Consider the following 13,260-nt stretch of genomic DNA (forward strand, 5'->3'; position numbering starts at 1 on the left):
TTTTTTTCTCCACACAATGGAACACTAAAAAATCTTGGGTTATTTTTTCTACCCAAGTCTTGGGTTGAGCCTTTTGGGTCATTTTTGGGGGGTTATTTTTCCAGTGTTTGAGTAGTTTTTGTGTTACTCAGATCCTGGGTCAGACATAACCCAGGGTTTGAGTTATTTATCACGGGCTTTTTGCGCCCTCTTCAGGAGAGAGCAGTGCAGCTCCATCAAATTGGTGCATCTCTTCGGCAAAATACAGGTTTGTGTACGTTTTATTTTACCTGAAAATGCGTTATTGTTCTGTACATCATTTAATTTTATGCAAAGCAACATACAGGGGCGCGATGTGAGTCACCTAAACGAGTGTATTTTCGCGTGATGGAAACGCCTGATGCCTTGCATAAAATTTTATATGATTTTATTCAAAAAAGATACAGAATATAAATACTTAGGTGTTAAAATATGTTCTCAGAATTGTACACTGAATATTTATGGAGTCAGTCACAGCATTTTTCAGCTACGAGCGAAATGCAGGCGGCGGTCTGAAGTTAGCAGTTCCCCCGCCGAACGCGAGCGATCTCCGGCACGAGATCCAGCGCCGTTACGGTGGAAACAGCACAACAGAGACTGGTCGATTACACTCGAATTACTTCTAAATGTTTCATTTTTTTGCTTCTAATATTAGTTAAACAAGCTTAAATGTAGGCAATATGTATTAAAACGATATAAAAAGGCTATACTATAAAATATGATTGAAAATAATGCAAACCAATGGTTGTGTGGAGTATTAAAAAGAAAGTTTCGAGGATTTAAGTTAATCTGTAAATATTAATGTATAAAGTAAAAAAAGAAAAGAGAAAAAAGAAGAAGCTAGTATTATAGTAAAAATGAATCAACCCATTATGCTGGGTTAAATAAACAACCCAATTTGCTGGGTTAAATGAACCCAACATGTATTCTGCCCTATATTTACCCAGCCCTTGGGCTGTTTTTAACCCACTATTTTTAGAGTGGGGAAACCTATAGACAGACAGACAGACAGAGAGCTCAAATAAACACCTGATGTGCCTTTGCAAGCGTCCTCTGAAATAATCATTAACCTCTAATGTGATAATGATGATCACATGATCACAAAACAAACATGCTATAAGAGGCTGATCCTCAGAATGGAACAAGGATATCCGGGATAGCAGATGAAAAGCTTCTATAGTTTTACAGTGTTTCAAGCATAACTGGAGAAACTGCAGTAGAAAATGAGTGAAATCTCAGAGGAGGATCTGCAGTGTCCCGTGTGCTACGACATCTTCACTGATCCTGTGCTTCTGTTATGTAGTCACAGTCTCTGTAGAGCGTGTTATCAACAGCTGTGTGGCACCAGAGGATTTCATGAATGTCCAATTTGCAGGAAAAGATTCACAGGATGTCATCCACCGACTAATCTTGCATTGCGGAACGTGTGCGAGTCATTCTTACAGGAGAGAAATGTGCTCTGCGATGAGCACAGAGAGAAACTCAGACTCTTCTGTCTGGACGATAAACATCCTGTGTGTTTGGTGTGCAGAGATTCAGAGAAACACCGTAATCACACATTCAGGCCTGTTGATGAAGTCGCACCACTTCTGAAGGTAAAAACAAATCTTCGCATTATGTTTCTAGTGCAGTGCAACATGCTTGTCTTGTAGTTCAGGCCATTTAATGGGGTCGGTGGTTGATTATGATTTCACTTTTTTAACTTTAGTTAGTGTGTAATGTTGCTGTTTGATAAACAACATCTGCAAAGTTACGACGCTCAAAGTTCAATGTAAAGGGAGATATTTTCTTTTACAGAAATCGCTTTTTAAGGACTACAACAAATGGCTGGTAGGGACTACAACGAGCTTCTTCCTGGGTTAGTGACATCACTAACCCTGAAATTTACATAAACCCCGCCCCCGAGAACACACAACAAAGGGGGTGTGGCCATGTTGGTCTGCTTTAGAGAAGAGGAAGAGTTGTTGTAGTAGAGTGTTGTTGTCATGCCGTCATTTTACACCGGACTGCTTCACAAACGAGGGTCAATTCAATGCTGGATTTGCACAAAAGATTAACATGACGGCAAATACAATCAATGAGTTGAATCAACTCCACAGCAACTACATAAATTTATCCACTAACCGTTCAGAAACGTCCAGTTTCATTCTAAAAGTTGTAACTTCTTCCTGAGTCTCTCCATCAGTGTCGACTCCGGTTTGAACAATGTAAGGCTGAACACCGTTACTGACAATCCTCATTTTGGCTGCGTGAGATTCTCCAGCTTTGTTGTTGTTGAGCAACCGAAGCGTGAGCTGTTGAAGCTCCGCCCTCTTCTGGAGCAGCAGCTCGTTTGCATTTAAAGAGACACACACAAAAATGGCATGTTTTTGCTCACACTTAAATAGGGGCAAATTTGACAAGCTATAATAAATGATCTGTGGGGTATTTTGAGCTGAAACTTCAGACACATTCTGGGGACACCAGAGACTTATATTACATCTTGTGAAAGGGGCATTATAGGTCACCTTTAAAGAGGAGATGCTTACGAAATCTGCTTCTTTTGGACATTTCTTTGAAAGGGGTCATATCATAAATAATTGGAGTAAATAATTTGACTAGTGGCCAAAAGTGATGTCCAGAGGGGATATTTGATTTTAATGACACTACAAGTTCAATTAAACCATCAAAATATGAGGAAAATATTTTAGATTGTTTAAATATGAAGGAAGAACAAAACACTAAACTTGGTTAAGGTATTTATCTGACAAAATTATTTGGCAAAAAGGGCAAACTACAGCTACAGGTTTTATATTACTATGCAAAAAAAAAAAAAAATGCATATAAAAGAGGTAAAAGCAAACACTGGCTACAAAATAATCAGTTATTAAAATGTAATTGGTTCTCTCTTGTTTTTGCATGTGTTCATAATTTTGTTGTATGACAGCCTGGCCAAAAATTATGTCTGCACAATATGGCATGTTTCATTGCATTATCACAAAATGCCTAGCTGTTATTAATGTGTAAATATGGGCACTGCTGTTTCCAGAATGTGTTTTTTGATGCTTAGTTTCACTAAATGGTCTTTTTGGACTGCAAGGAACTTTTGAGTTCTGAAGTTAGAGTTTATTTCATAGTTGTAATGTGTATGTTGAGTTTTGTTTTTGTTTTCACTGTGTTCTCTCCCAGTTTTGCCTGCCTGTGTTCCCTAGTTAGTTTCCTTGGTTGTTAATTAGTTCCACGCACCTGTTTCTGTTCAGTTGATTACCCTCCCTGTGTATTTAAGCCCCGGGTTCATTCTTTTCATCGTTCGGTCTTGTCAATGTTAATGTGTAGCATCCTTGTTTATTCTCAAGATTGTTCCTTTGAGTCTCCTGTGCCGTGTGTGCTGTAAAGCCACACCATTTCATGACAATAGTACACTGAATTGTCAAAAATCAAAGAAAGAATTGATTAATTGTATACAGTGCTCAGCGTAAATTAGTACACCCCCTCTGAAAAGTAACATTTTAAACAATATCTCAATGAACAAAAACAATTTCCAAAATGTTGACAAGACTAAGTTTAATATAACATCTGTTTACCTTATAACATGAGTAAGGTTAATAATATAACTTAGATTACACATTTTTCAATTTTACTCAAATTAGGGTGATGCAAAAATGAGTACACCCCACAACAAAAACTACTACATCTAGTACTTTGTATGGCCTCCATGATTTTTAATGACAGCACCAAGTCTTCTTGGCGTGGAATGAACAAGTTGGCGACATTTTGCAACATATATCTTTCCGTTCTTCAAGAATGACCTCTTTTAGAGACTGGATGCTGGATGGAGAGTGATGCTCAACTTGTTTCTTCAGAATTCCCCATAGGTGTTCGATCGGGTTCAGATCAGGAGCCACTGAATCATTTTCACCCTGTTCTTCTTCAGAAATCCAACAGTGGCCTTAGATGTGTGTTTAGGATCATTGTCATGTTGGAAAAGTGCACGGAGTGATGGTAGCATCTTCTCTTTCAGTATAGAGCAGTACATCTGTGAATTCATGATGCCATCAATGAAATGCAGCTCCCCGACAGCAGCAGCACTCATGCAGCCCCACATAAGGACACTGACACCACCATGTTTCACTGTAGGCACCATGCATTTCTCTTTGTATTCCTCACCTTTGCGACGCCATACAGTTTTGAAGCCATCAGTTCCAAAAACATTTATCTTGGTCTCATCACTCCAGAGTATAGAGTCCCAGTAGTCTTCATCTTCGTCAGCATGGACCCTGGCAAACTGTAGGCGGCCTTTTTTGTGCCTGGGCTTTAGGAGAGGCTTCTTTCGTGGACGGCACCCATGCCATTCCTCTGCAGTGTACGCCGTATTGCGTCACGGGAAATATTCACCCCAGTTTGGCTTTCTACTTCTTTAGATAACTGCAGTGAACTTGCATGCCGATTTTCTTCAACACTTCTCATCAGAAGACGCTTCTGTCGAGATGTTAACTTCTGTGGACGACCTGGATGTCTCTGAGAGATGGTTACAGTTCCATCTTTTAAATTTTTGTACCACTTTTGTTACAGTATTCTGACTGATAAGTAAAGCTTTGCTGATCTTCTTGTAGCTTCACCTTTCTGGTGAAAAGAAATTATTTTCTTTCTCAGGTCTTGTGACATTTCTCTTCCATGTGGTGCCATTGCTGACAGTATGAAATGGGAAGGGGTTTTAACACCCTTTTATAGTCAGCTGTCTGTTGGACACCTGTGTAATAAATAATTCCACTCACCTGTGGTTGAATTCTTGTTAAATTAGACATTTGTTGTATAAAATTTATCTTTGCTCCAGAGACTTTCAGTGGGGTGTACTCATTTTTGCATCATCCTAATTTGAGTAAAACTCAAAATTTTGTTCTCTAAGTTAAATTATCAACCTTACTTTCATGTTATAAGTTAAACAGATGTTATATAAAGCTTAGTCTTGTCAACATTTTGGAAATAGTTTTTGTGTTCATTGAGATATTGTTTAAAATGTTACTTTTCAAAGGGGGTGTACTCATTTACACTGAGCACTGTATATCAACATTTTTTGTTAAAAAAAAAAAAAACCCTGACAAAAAAAGCAGCATTGTCATAATTAGAAATACCAGAAGAAATATTTTAGCCAATATTGGGCATTTGAGTAAAAAAGGTTGGAATCACTGCTTTAAATTATATAGGTCTACTCTTTTGCATAACATTAATATTAAAGGATTAGTTCACTTCAGAATTAAAATTTCCTGATAATTTACTCACCCCCATGTCATCCAGGATGTTTATGTCTTTTTTCAGTCGAAAAGAAATGAAGGTTTTTGTGGAAAATATTCCAGGATTTTTTTCTATATAGTGGACTTCACTGGGGTTGAAGGTCCAAATGTCAGTTTCAGTGCAGCTTCAAAGAGCTCTACATGATCCCAGACGAGGAATAAGAGTCTTATCTATTAAAAATAAAAATGTATATACATTTTAAACACAAATGCTTGTCTTGCACTGCTCTGCGATGCTCCGCACATTACGTAATCACATTGGAAAGGTCACGTGTGATGTAGGCGGAAGTACCGATCCAGTGTTTACAAAGCGAAGTCAAACGGCCTTTGCAAAAAACAGGAAAAACAACGATGTCGGACGATTTTGAAGTTGGAGGAGAAAATGAGATGGAGTTTTTCACCCTACCGCGGTACTTCCACCTGCATGACCTTATGTAATGTGTGGCGCATTGCAGATCAGTGCAAGATGAGCATTTGTGGTTAAAAAGTATATAAATTTTATATATTTTTTTAGAAAATGACCAATTGTTCAGCTAGACTTTCAACCCATTGAACTCCAGTGAAGTCCATTATATGGAGAAAAATCCTGGAATGTTTTCCTCAAAAACCTTAATTTCTTTTCGACTGAAGAAAAGAAAGACAAACATCTTGGATGACATGGGGGAGAGTCAATTATCAGGAAATTTTAATTCTGAAGTGAACTAATCCTTTAATGACATTGTATTGATTTAACAAATGCTAACTGTTTATTTAATTTCAGGAGGAATTGAAGACTGCATTAAAACATTTACAAGAAAAAATCAAGACCTTTAAAGAAATTAAACAATCATTTGAAGATGCAGAACAACACATTAAGGTCAGAAATATACAGTGACATTTTCTAGATTTAAATGTTTTTAGAATGATGCAAAAGCATCTTTGTGTTTTACTGCAGGCTCAGGCGCAGCAGACAGTGAGATGCCTGCAGGAGGAGTTTGAGCGGCTTCATCAGTTTCTGCGAGATGAAGAGATGTTCAGAATATCTGCACTGATAGAGGAAGAGAATCAGAAGAGTGATATGATGAAAGAGAGGATTGAACAAATAGACAGAGAAATTGAATCTCTTTCAAGCAACATCAGAACTATAAAAGATGATTTAGACGCTGCCAACATGCCCTTTCTGCAAGTAAGAACTAACCTGGATTTTCAAAATGTTTTATTGTATTAATCTATTTTTATTGTATTAATGTAGGTTTTATTGTATTTATCAATACAATATTGGGTAACACTTTACAATGAGGTCTCATTTATTAACATTAGTTAATTTGTTAACTAAGATGAACTAATCATGAGCAATACATTTGTTACAGTATTTATTAATCTTTGTTAAAATTAGTTAATAAAAATACAACTGTTCATTGTTTGTTCATGTTAGTTTACAGTGTATTAACTAACTAATGTTAACAAATATAACTCTTGATTTTAATAATATATTAGTAAATGTTGAAATTAACATGAACAGATATTGTCCCTAAAGCCCTAACCCCTACACCGACCCCTGACCCTACCCCTTAAAGACTTTATTCCCACTATTATATATATATATATATATATACCTGTTAGGCACTATATTTCCACTTTTCGAACACACACACATATACAGGTGCATCTCAATAAATTAGAATGTCGTGGAAAAGTTCATTTATTTCAGTAATTAAACTCAAATTGTGGAACTTGTGTATTAAATAAATTCAGTGCACACAGACTGAAGTACTTTAAGTCTTTGGTTCTTTTAATTGTGATGATTTTGGCTCACATTTAACAAAAACCCACCAATTCACTATCTCAATAAATTAGAATACTTCATAAGATCAATAAAAAAAGGATATTTTAAACAGAAATGTATGTTCATTTCTATGCACTCAATACTTGATTGGGCCTCCCTTTGCATGAATTACTGCATCAATTCGGCGTGGCATGGAGTCGATCAGCCTGTGGCACTGCTCAAGTGTAATGGAAGCCCAGGTTGCTTTGATAGCGGCCTTCAGGTCATCTGCATTGTTGGGTCTGGTGTCTCTCATCTTCCTCTTGACAATACCCCATAGATTCTCTATGGGGTTCAGGTCAGGCGAGTTTGCTGGCCAGTCAAGCACAGTAACACCATGGTCATTGAACCAGCTTTTGGTACCTTTGGCAGTGTGGGCAGGTGCCAAATCCTGCTGGAAAATGAAATCAGCATCTCCATAAAGCTTGTCAGCAGAAGGAAGCATGAAGTGCTCTAAAATTTCCTGGTAGATGGCTGCGTTGACTGTGGACTTCAGAAAACACAGTGGACCAACACCAGCAGATGACATGGCAGCCCAAATCATCACTGACTGTGGAAACTTCACACTGGACTTCAAGCAACATGGTTTCTGTGCCTCTCCACTCTTTCTCCAGACTCTGAAACCTTGATTTCTAAATGAAATGCAAAATTTAATTTCATCTGAAAAGAGGACTTTGGACCACTGAGCAACAGTCCAGTTCTTTTTCTCCTTAGCCCAGGTAAGACGCTTCTGACGTTGTCTTTGGTTCAGAAGTGTCTTGGTACGTGGAATGTGTCAGTTGTAGCCCATCTCCTGAAGACGTCTGTGTGTGGTGGCTCTTGATGCACTGACTCCAGCTTCAGTCCACTCCTTTTGAAGCTCTCCTAAGTTCTTAAATCGGCTTCGCCTGACAATCTTCTCAAGCCTGCGGTCATTCCTTTCACTTGTACACCTTTTCCTACCACACTTTTTCCTTCCAGTCAACTTTCCATGAATATGCTTTGGCACAGCACTCTGCGAACAGCCAGCTCTTTCAGCAGTGACCCTCTGTGGCTTACCCTCATTGTAGAGGGTCTTGATGATCGTCTTCTGGACAACTGTCAAGTCAGCAGACTTCCCCATGACTGCTGTTGGGATTACTGACCTAAACCCAGTATTTATACCCTGAGAATGGTCATTTAATAGAACTTGAAATTAAATATTCTAATATTTTGAGATACTGATTTTTTTATTTTGATGAGCAGCAAGCTGTGATCATCAAAATGAAAACAAAAAAAGTCTGGAAATATTTTACTTTATGTTTAATAAATCTAGAATATATTTAAGTTTTATTTTTTGAATTAAATTACAGAAAAAAAAAAGAAAAAAAACTTTTTCATGATATTCTAACTCATTGAGATGCACCTTGGCATCAAAAAATCAGTGTTGGTCGACCACTAGTTGAGGGTTAAATAAAATATTTGATCATGTACACATGTAGCTTATTTCCCCCTTTTGTGCTTTGCAGAACTTCATGTTCTCAGAAGAAAGGTAAGTGAGTCGTTCTCTTGCTCTTTTCTCTGCAGTGCAGTTCTTCTTTCTTTCTAACTCCTGAATGTAATTTTAGAGCCCAGATCACACTGCAGGATCCAGAGATTCATCCTGGAGCATTGATGAATGTGCCAGAACACTTGGGGAACCTGAGGTTCAAAGTCTGGGAGAAGATGCAGGAAATAGTTACAATCAGTGGGTTTGAATGACACTGTCACAGGCAAAAATTACACAATGCATTTAAACTCACCAAAAAATTGTGCATTGTACAAAATTTGTATTCTCTCATCAGCTCCTGTCACACTGGACCCCAACACTGCATATCCTCTGCTGTTCCTGTCTGATGATCTGACCCATGTAAAATCCAGCGCTGATGGACAACAGTATCCAGAAAATCCAGAGAGATTTGACTATTATCACTGTGTGCTGGGCTCTGAGGGCTTTAACTCTGGACAGCACTGCTGGGATGTGGAGGTCGAAAACAACACATGCTGGTCTGTTGGAGTAACAACAGCATCTAACCAGAGAAAAGGAAACGTGTTCTTTGATGCTGGAGCGTGGCGTGTGCGCTATATGGCTGGCCAGTATACATCACAGTCACCGCTGATGGCTCGCACGCATTTAGCTGTTGAAGAGAGACTGAAGGTGATTAGAGTGAAGCTGGACTGGGACGGAGGAATGATTTCATTCTCTGATCCGCTTACTAACACACATCTGTGCACGTTCATCAGCATATTTACAGAAACAGTGTTTCCCTTTCTCTATAGCAGCTGTACAGATTTCCCACTCAGAATCTTACCTGTGAAGTTCAGTGTAACTGTGGAGGAGCCTAAATAAAGCCTCGGAAATAAAAAAAATGTAATGTGGATATATACATACACCGATCAGGCATAACATTATGAGCACTGACAGGTGAAGTGAATAACACTGATAATCTCTTCATCACGGCACCTGTTAGTGGGTGGATATATTAGGCAGCAAGTGAACATTTTGTCCTCAAAGTTGATGTGTTAGAAGCAGGAAAAATGGGCAAGCGTAAGGATTTGAGCGAGTTTGACAAGGGCCAAATTGTGATGGCTAGACGACTGGGTCAGAGCATCTCCAAAACTGCAGCTCTTGTGGGGTGTTCCCGGTCTGCAGTGGTCAGTATCTATCAAAAGTGCTCCAAGGAAGGAACAGCGGTGAACCGGCGACAGGGTCATGGGCGGCCAAGGCTCATTGATGCACGTGGGGAGCGAAGGCTGGCTCGTGTGGTCCGATCCAACAGACGAGCTACTGTAGCTCAAACTGCTCAAGAAGTTAATGCTGGTTCTGATAGAAAGGTGTCAGAATACACAGTGCATCACAGTTTGTTGCGTATGGAGCTGCATAGACACAGACCAGTCAGGGTGCCCATGCTGACCCCTGTCCACTGCCGAAAGAGCCAACAGTGGGCACGTGAGCATCAGAACTGAACCACGGAGCAATGAAAGAAGGTGGCCTGGTCTGATGAATCACGTTTTCTTTTACATCACGTGGATGGTCGGGTGCATGTACGTCGCTTACCTGGGGAACACATGGCACCAGGATGCACTATGGGAAGAAGGCAAGCCAACGGAGGCAGTGTGATGCTTTGGGCAATGTTCTGCTGGGAAACCTTGGGTCCTGCCATCCATGTGGATGCTTGAGGCTCCACCTCACAACTTACAGGATGTAAATGATCTGCTGCTAACATCTTGGTGCCAGATACCACAGCACACCTTCAGGGGTCTGGTGGAGTCCGGTGGTCAGGGGGACCAACACAATATTAGGAAGGTGGTCATAATGTTCTGCCTGATTGGTGTGTGTGTGTATACATACATGCACACACTATATGGACAGAAGTATTGGGACACAACTCTTATTATTGAATTCAGGTGTTTCAATCGGACACATTGCCACAGGTGTATAAAACCCAAGCACCTAGCCATGCAGTCTGCATTTACAGACATTTGTAAAAAAAAAAAAAAATGGGTCATTCTGAGGAGCTCAGTGAATTCTAGCATGGTGCTGCGATAGGATGCCACCTTTGCAATAAGTCTTAAAGCCATGCAATGTATCAAAAACTATTGTTGGGAACCCTAAAATATTTCCAAATACTTTTGATAGGAGTAGAATATAGTTCTGTCATAACCACTATCATCAAAGATGACTGACAGTTAGCATACAGTTTGGATTGGCGGTATGGTTCTGTTCTGGGCAAGAGCTCCCCACCCATCCATTGCAGCCTAGCATGGATAAGAGCAGGAAAAGCCGCGACAGTCTGATTCGAAGATGGCCAAGTCCTGACTTTGTACGAGAGGAGGAGCTGGGAATGGAAGAGGGTAATTAGCTCCTGAGCAATGCGATAAAGCCGCTGATAATACTGAATGGACCTTATATAGGAATGCCATGATAGGAATCGTCGTATTTCTATAAGTAGATGTGGATAAGCTGAGAGTCAGCTGATGTGAATTTGATTAATGTGACCTGCCAGAACTAACACTTGATTAGTTGTGGTTCTAGTAGTATCACTCTGTTTCAGAAAGAACAAACATAGGTAGTGAAAACATCAATAAAAGCAACATTTATTAAAAAATACTTTTATAAAAGAGTATTGGGCCGAGCACTGATCCTTAAGTTACCCCGGGGTTTATCCGACAGCTGTGCAGTGTTTATACTGGTTCTGAGGCGGCAAAAAACAGTTGTCTAAAGAGTGTTATGGTTATTTAGGAAAATGTGTTAAAGGGATAGTTCACCCAAAATTGTTGTCATCATGTACCCACATGTAGTTCCAATCATGTATGCATTTGTTTCTTCTGTGGATTTTTTTTTGAATAATGTTGATAACCAACATTTTTTTATGCTCCACAGAAGAAAGAAAGACGTCATTCTAAAACTATGTGAGGGTGTGTATATAATAACAGCACTTCCATATTTGAGTGAACTTTTTAGCACAGAAGTGCCGAAAAAAAAGAAAAGAAAAAAATCTTGATAAATCATGATAAAATCTTTTATTTTTTCAAAATCAATAGGCATAACACATCACATCCTATGTTTTAATAGGAGCAGATGGATAAATAAGTAACACTGAGAACACGAGGCAGTGAACACAATCAACCGCTCAACTCAAGAAAATGACAGAAACAACAGGCATATAAATGATTTACTAAGGCTTTCCCATGGTTATTTATAAATATGCAGTTGAGCTACGCTGCAGTTACTTTTGGCCTCAAGATCATTTCATCTTAATCTGGTGTTTTGTGAAACAAGTTTGGAAACCCATTTAAATTATCTGAATTTCTGCAAGATGCAACAATAGCTTTTGTGATCTGATTCACCAAACTTGGCAACCAACCCAACATTCTATTGTGGCAAATCTTCAGTCAACAAAATGTACAAACAATCATCATTAACAGAAAAAAACCATGTCAGACTCTATATCTGATATAAAGGTTTCGAATTGAGAGTAATTGGTGTCAAGCGTTACAATCAGTTAAGGTGTGGGTTTGACCTGCCAAGTTTAACAGTTGTGGTGTACTGCTGAATTCTGTGCAGCGATCTGATAAAAATAATTTCAAAGGTATTCAGAATAATAGATATAGAAAAGTGTAATTTTTATTAAATAAAAATTCAAGTGAGGCTGCATTGGTTGGTTTATGCTTGATGCGCTTACACAAGCATCCAAATAAGCTTTTGAAATAATGTTCACAACGGCATCAGTAAACAAAAAAAATAGCTTTTTTATGATGCAGCGTCTACTTTGCTTGGTATTAGTATAACTTCAAGAATATCAGCCAGCACAAGAGAATAAAAACAATTACTGAGCACACCTTTTAAAAAAGACTTAAATTAATGTTTATATACTATTGGATGCCTTTGAAGAAATTCAGAAAAAGGTTTGCAAAGTTTTGTAATATATGTAATGGTTGCCCTATTTACAAAAATCTGTAGCAGTCTGCATAAGTCAGTGGCTCATTGTTTACAGCATTTGTATTATACAAGCAAGGCTAAATTACTTTCTGTAATCTCAATCTCAGCTGTGATTTTTGGCAATGCAATAGCTGAGCGTCTTTGGCAAATGATGACGATGATGTCTCTGAACTCCCACAAGGGGGTGGCAGATCCTTAAAACTGACTGTGGTAGCTGTTTGCTGCAGACAGAGGGGCGGCAGGGTCGATGTGTTTGAGGTGACATGCGTGACAGAGCAGGTGTCCGTCCAGAGGATAGCAGCGGTGACCCTCCTCGTCATTCAACTCCATGTGACAGTCCTGGGGAAAAGAGTTTGACACGCTCTCACGTGACAGTTCATGCTCCTTTGTTCTAAGACATTAGCAGATCTTTGTTAATATCACATGACAAGGCATGGAGGCTTCAGGAGAACTGGTGATTTATTTCCAACAACAAAGTAAAGCTTCTTTACTTGCATTAAAGGGGTCATATGATGCTTTTTAATGTTTTCCTTTTCCTTTAGTGTGTAATGTATCTATTAGTGCATGTATATGATCTGCAAAGTTACAGACCTGCCTAAATCACCTCGACTGAAGTCCAGACATTACAAACGTCTATGTCACAAGGTGAAACATTAGCATAATGCCCGCCCAAAGGCATACGGAAAGAGAGAAGGCGAGGTTTCAGTGAAATGTAGTGTTGTCTCCAT

The 13,260-nt window shown here is 39.0% G+C and overlaps 2 protein-coding genes across 3 annotated transcripts in view; one reads left to right on the forward strand and one right to left on the reverse strand.

Annotated features, from left to right (window-relative positions):
* Window positions 1-1,138: 1,138 nt before the first annotated feature.
* Window positions 1,139-10,464, forward strand: LOC127497220 (E3 ubiquitin-protein ligase TRIM35-like). 2 transcript variants are annotated; one of them, XM_051865554.1, is made up of 7 exons: window positions 1,139-1,613; window positions 1,816-1,848; window positions 6,049-6,144; window positions 6,223-6,453; window positions 8,580-8,602; window positions 8,679-8,797; window positions 8,895-10,464. In XM_051865554.1, the coding sequence occupies exons 1-7, from the start codon at window positions 1,242-1,244 to the stop codon at window positions 9,437-9,439; spliced, it is 1,419 nt and encodes a 472-aa protein (XP_051721514.1). In that variant the 5' UTR covers window positions 1,139-1,241; the 3' UTR covers window positions 9,440-10,464. The 2 variants fall into 2 exon arrangements, with proteins under 2 accessions (XP_051721514.1, XP_051721515.1); XM_051865555.1 differs by lacking the exon at window positions 1,816-1,848.
* A 1,134-nt stretch (window positions 10,465-11,598) lies between these two features.
* Window positions 11,599-13,260, reverse strand: part of limd1a (LIM domains containing 1a) — a 45,880-nt gene continuing 44,218 nt past the window's right edge. The window contains exon 8 of the mRNA XM_051865550.1: window positions 11,599-12,871. Within this exon, the coding sequence (XP_051721510.1) occupies window positions 12,728-12,871 (144 nt within the window). The 3' untranslated portion in view covers window positions 11,599-12,727. The remainder of the gene's footprint in view (window positions 12,872-13,260) is intronic.

Source organism: Ctenopharyngodon idella, chromosome 16 (genome assembly GCF_019924925.1).
Source record: "Ctenopharyngodon idella isolate HZGC_01 chromosome 16, HZGC01, whole genome shotgun sequence".
In the NCBI taxonomy this organism is placed as follows: Eukaryota; Metazoa; Chordata; class Actinopteri; order Cypriniformes; family Xenocyprididae; genus Ctenopharyngodon; species Ctenopharyngodon idella.

What these genes read in the sequence shown, in the direction of transcription:
- LOC127497220 (XM_051865554.1), top strand. Translation starts at nt 1,242, where the DNA reads ATGAGTGAAATCTCAGAGGAGGATCTGCAGTGTCCCGTGTGCTACGAC. An exon ending in TTCATGTTCTCAGAAGAAAG is followed by an intron (nt 8,603 to 8,678) that starts GTAAGTGAGTCG and finishes ATGTAATTTTAG; the next exon opens with AGCCCAGATCACACTGCAGG. An exon ending in GCAGGAAATAGTTACAATCA is followed by an intron (nt 8,798 to 8,894) that starts GTGGGTTTGAAT and finishes TTCTCTCATCAG; the next exon opens with CTCCTGTCACACTGGACCCC.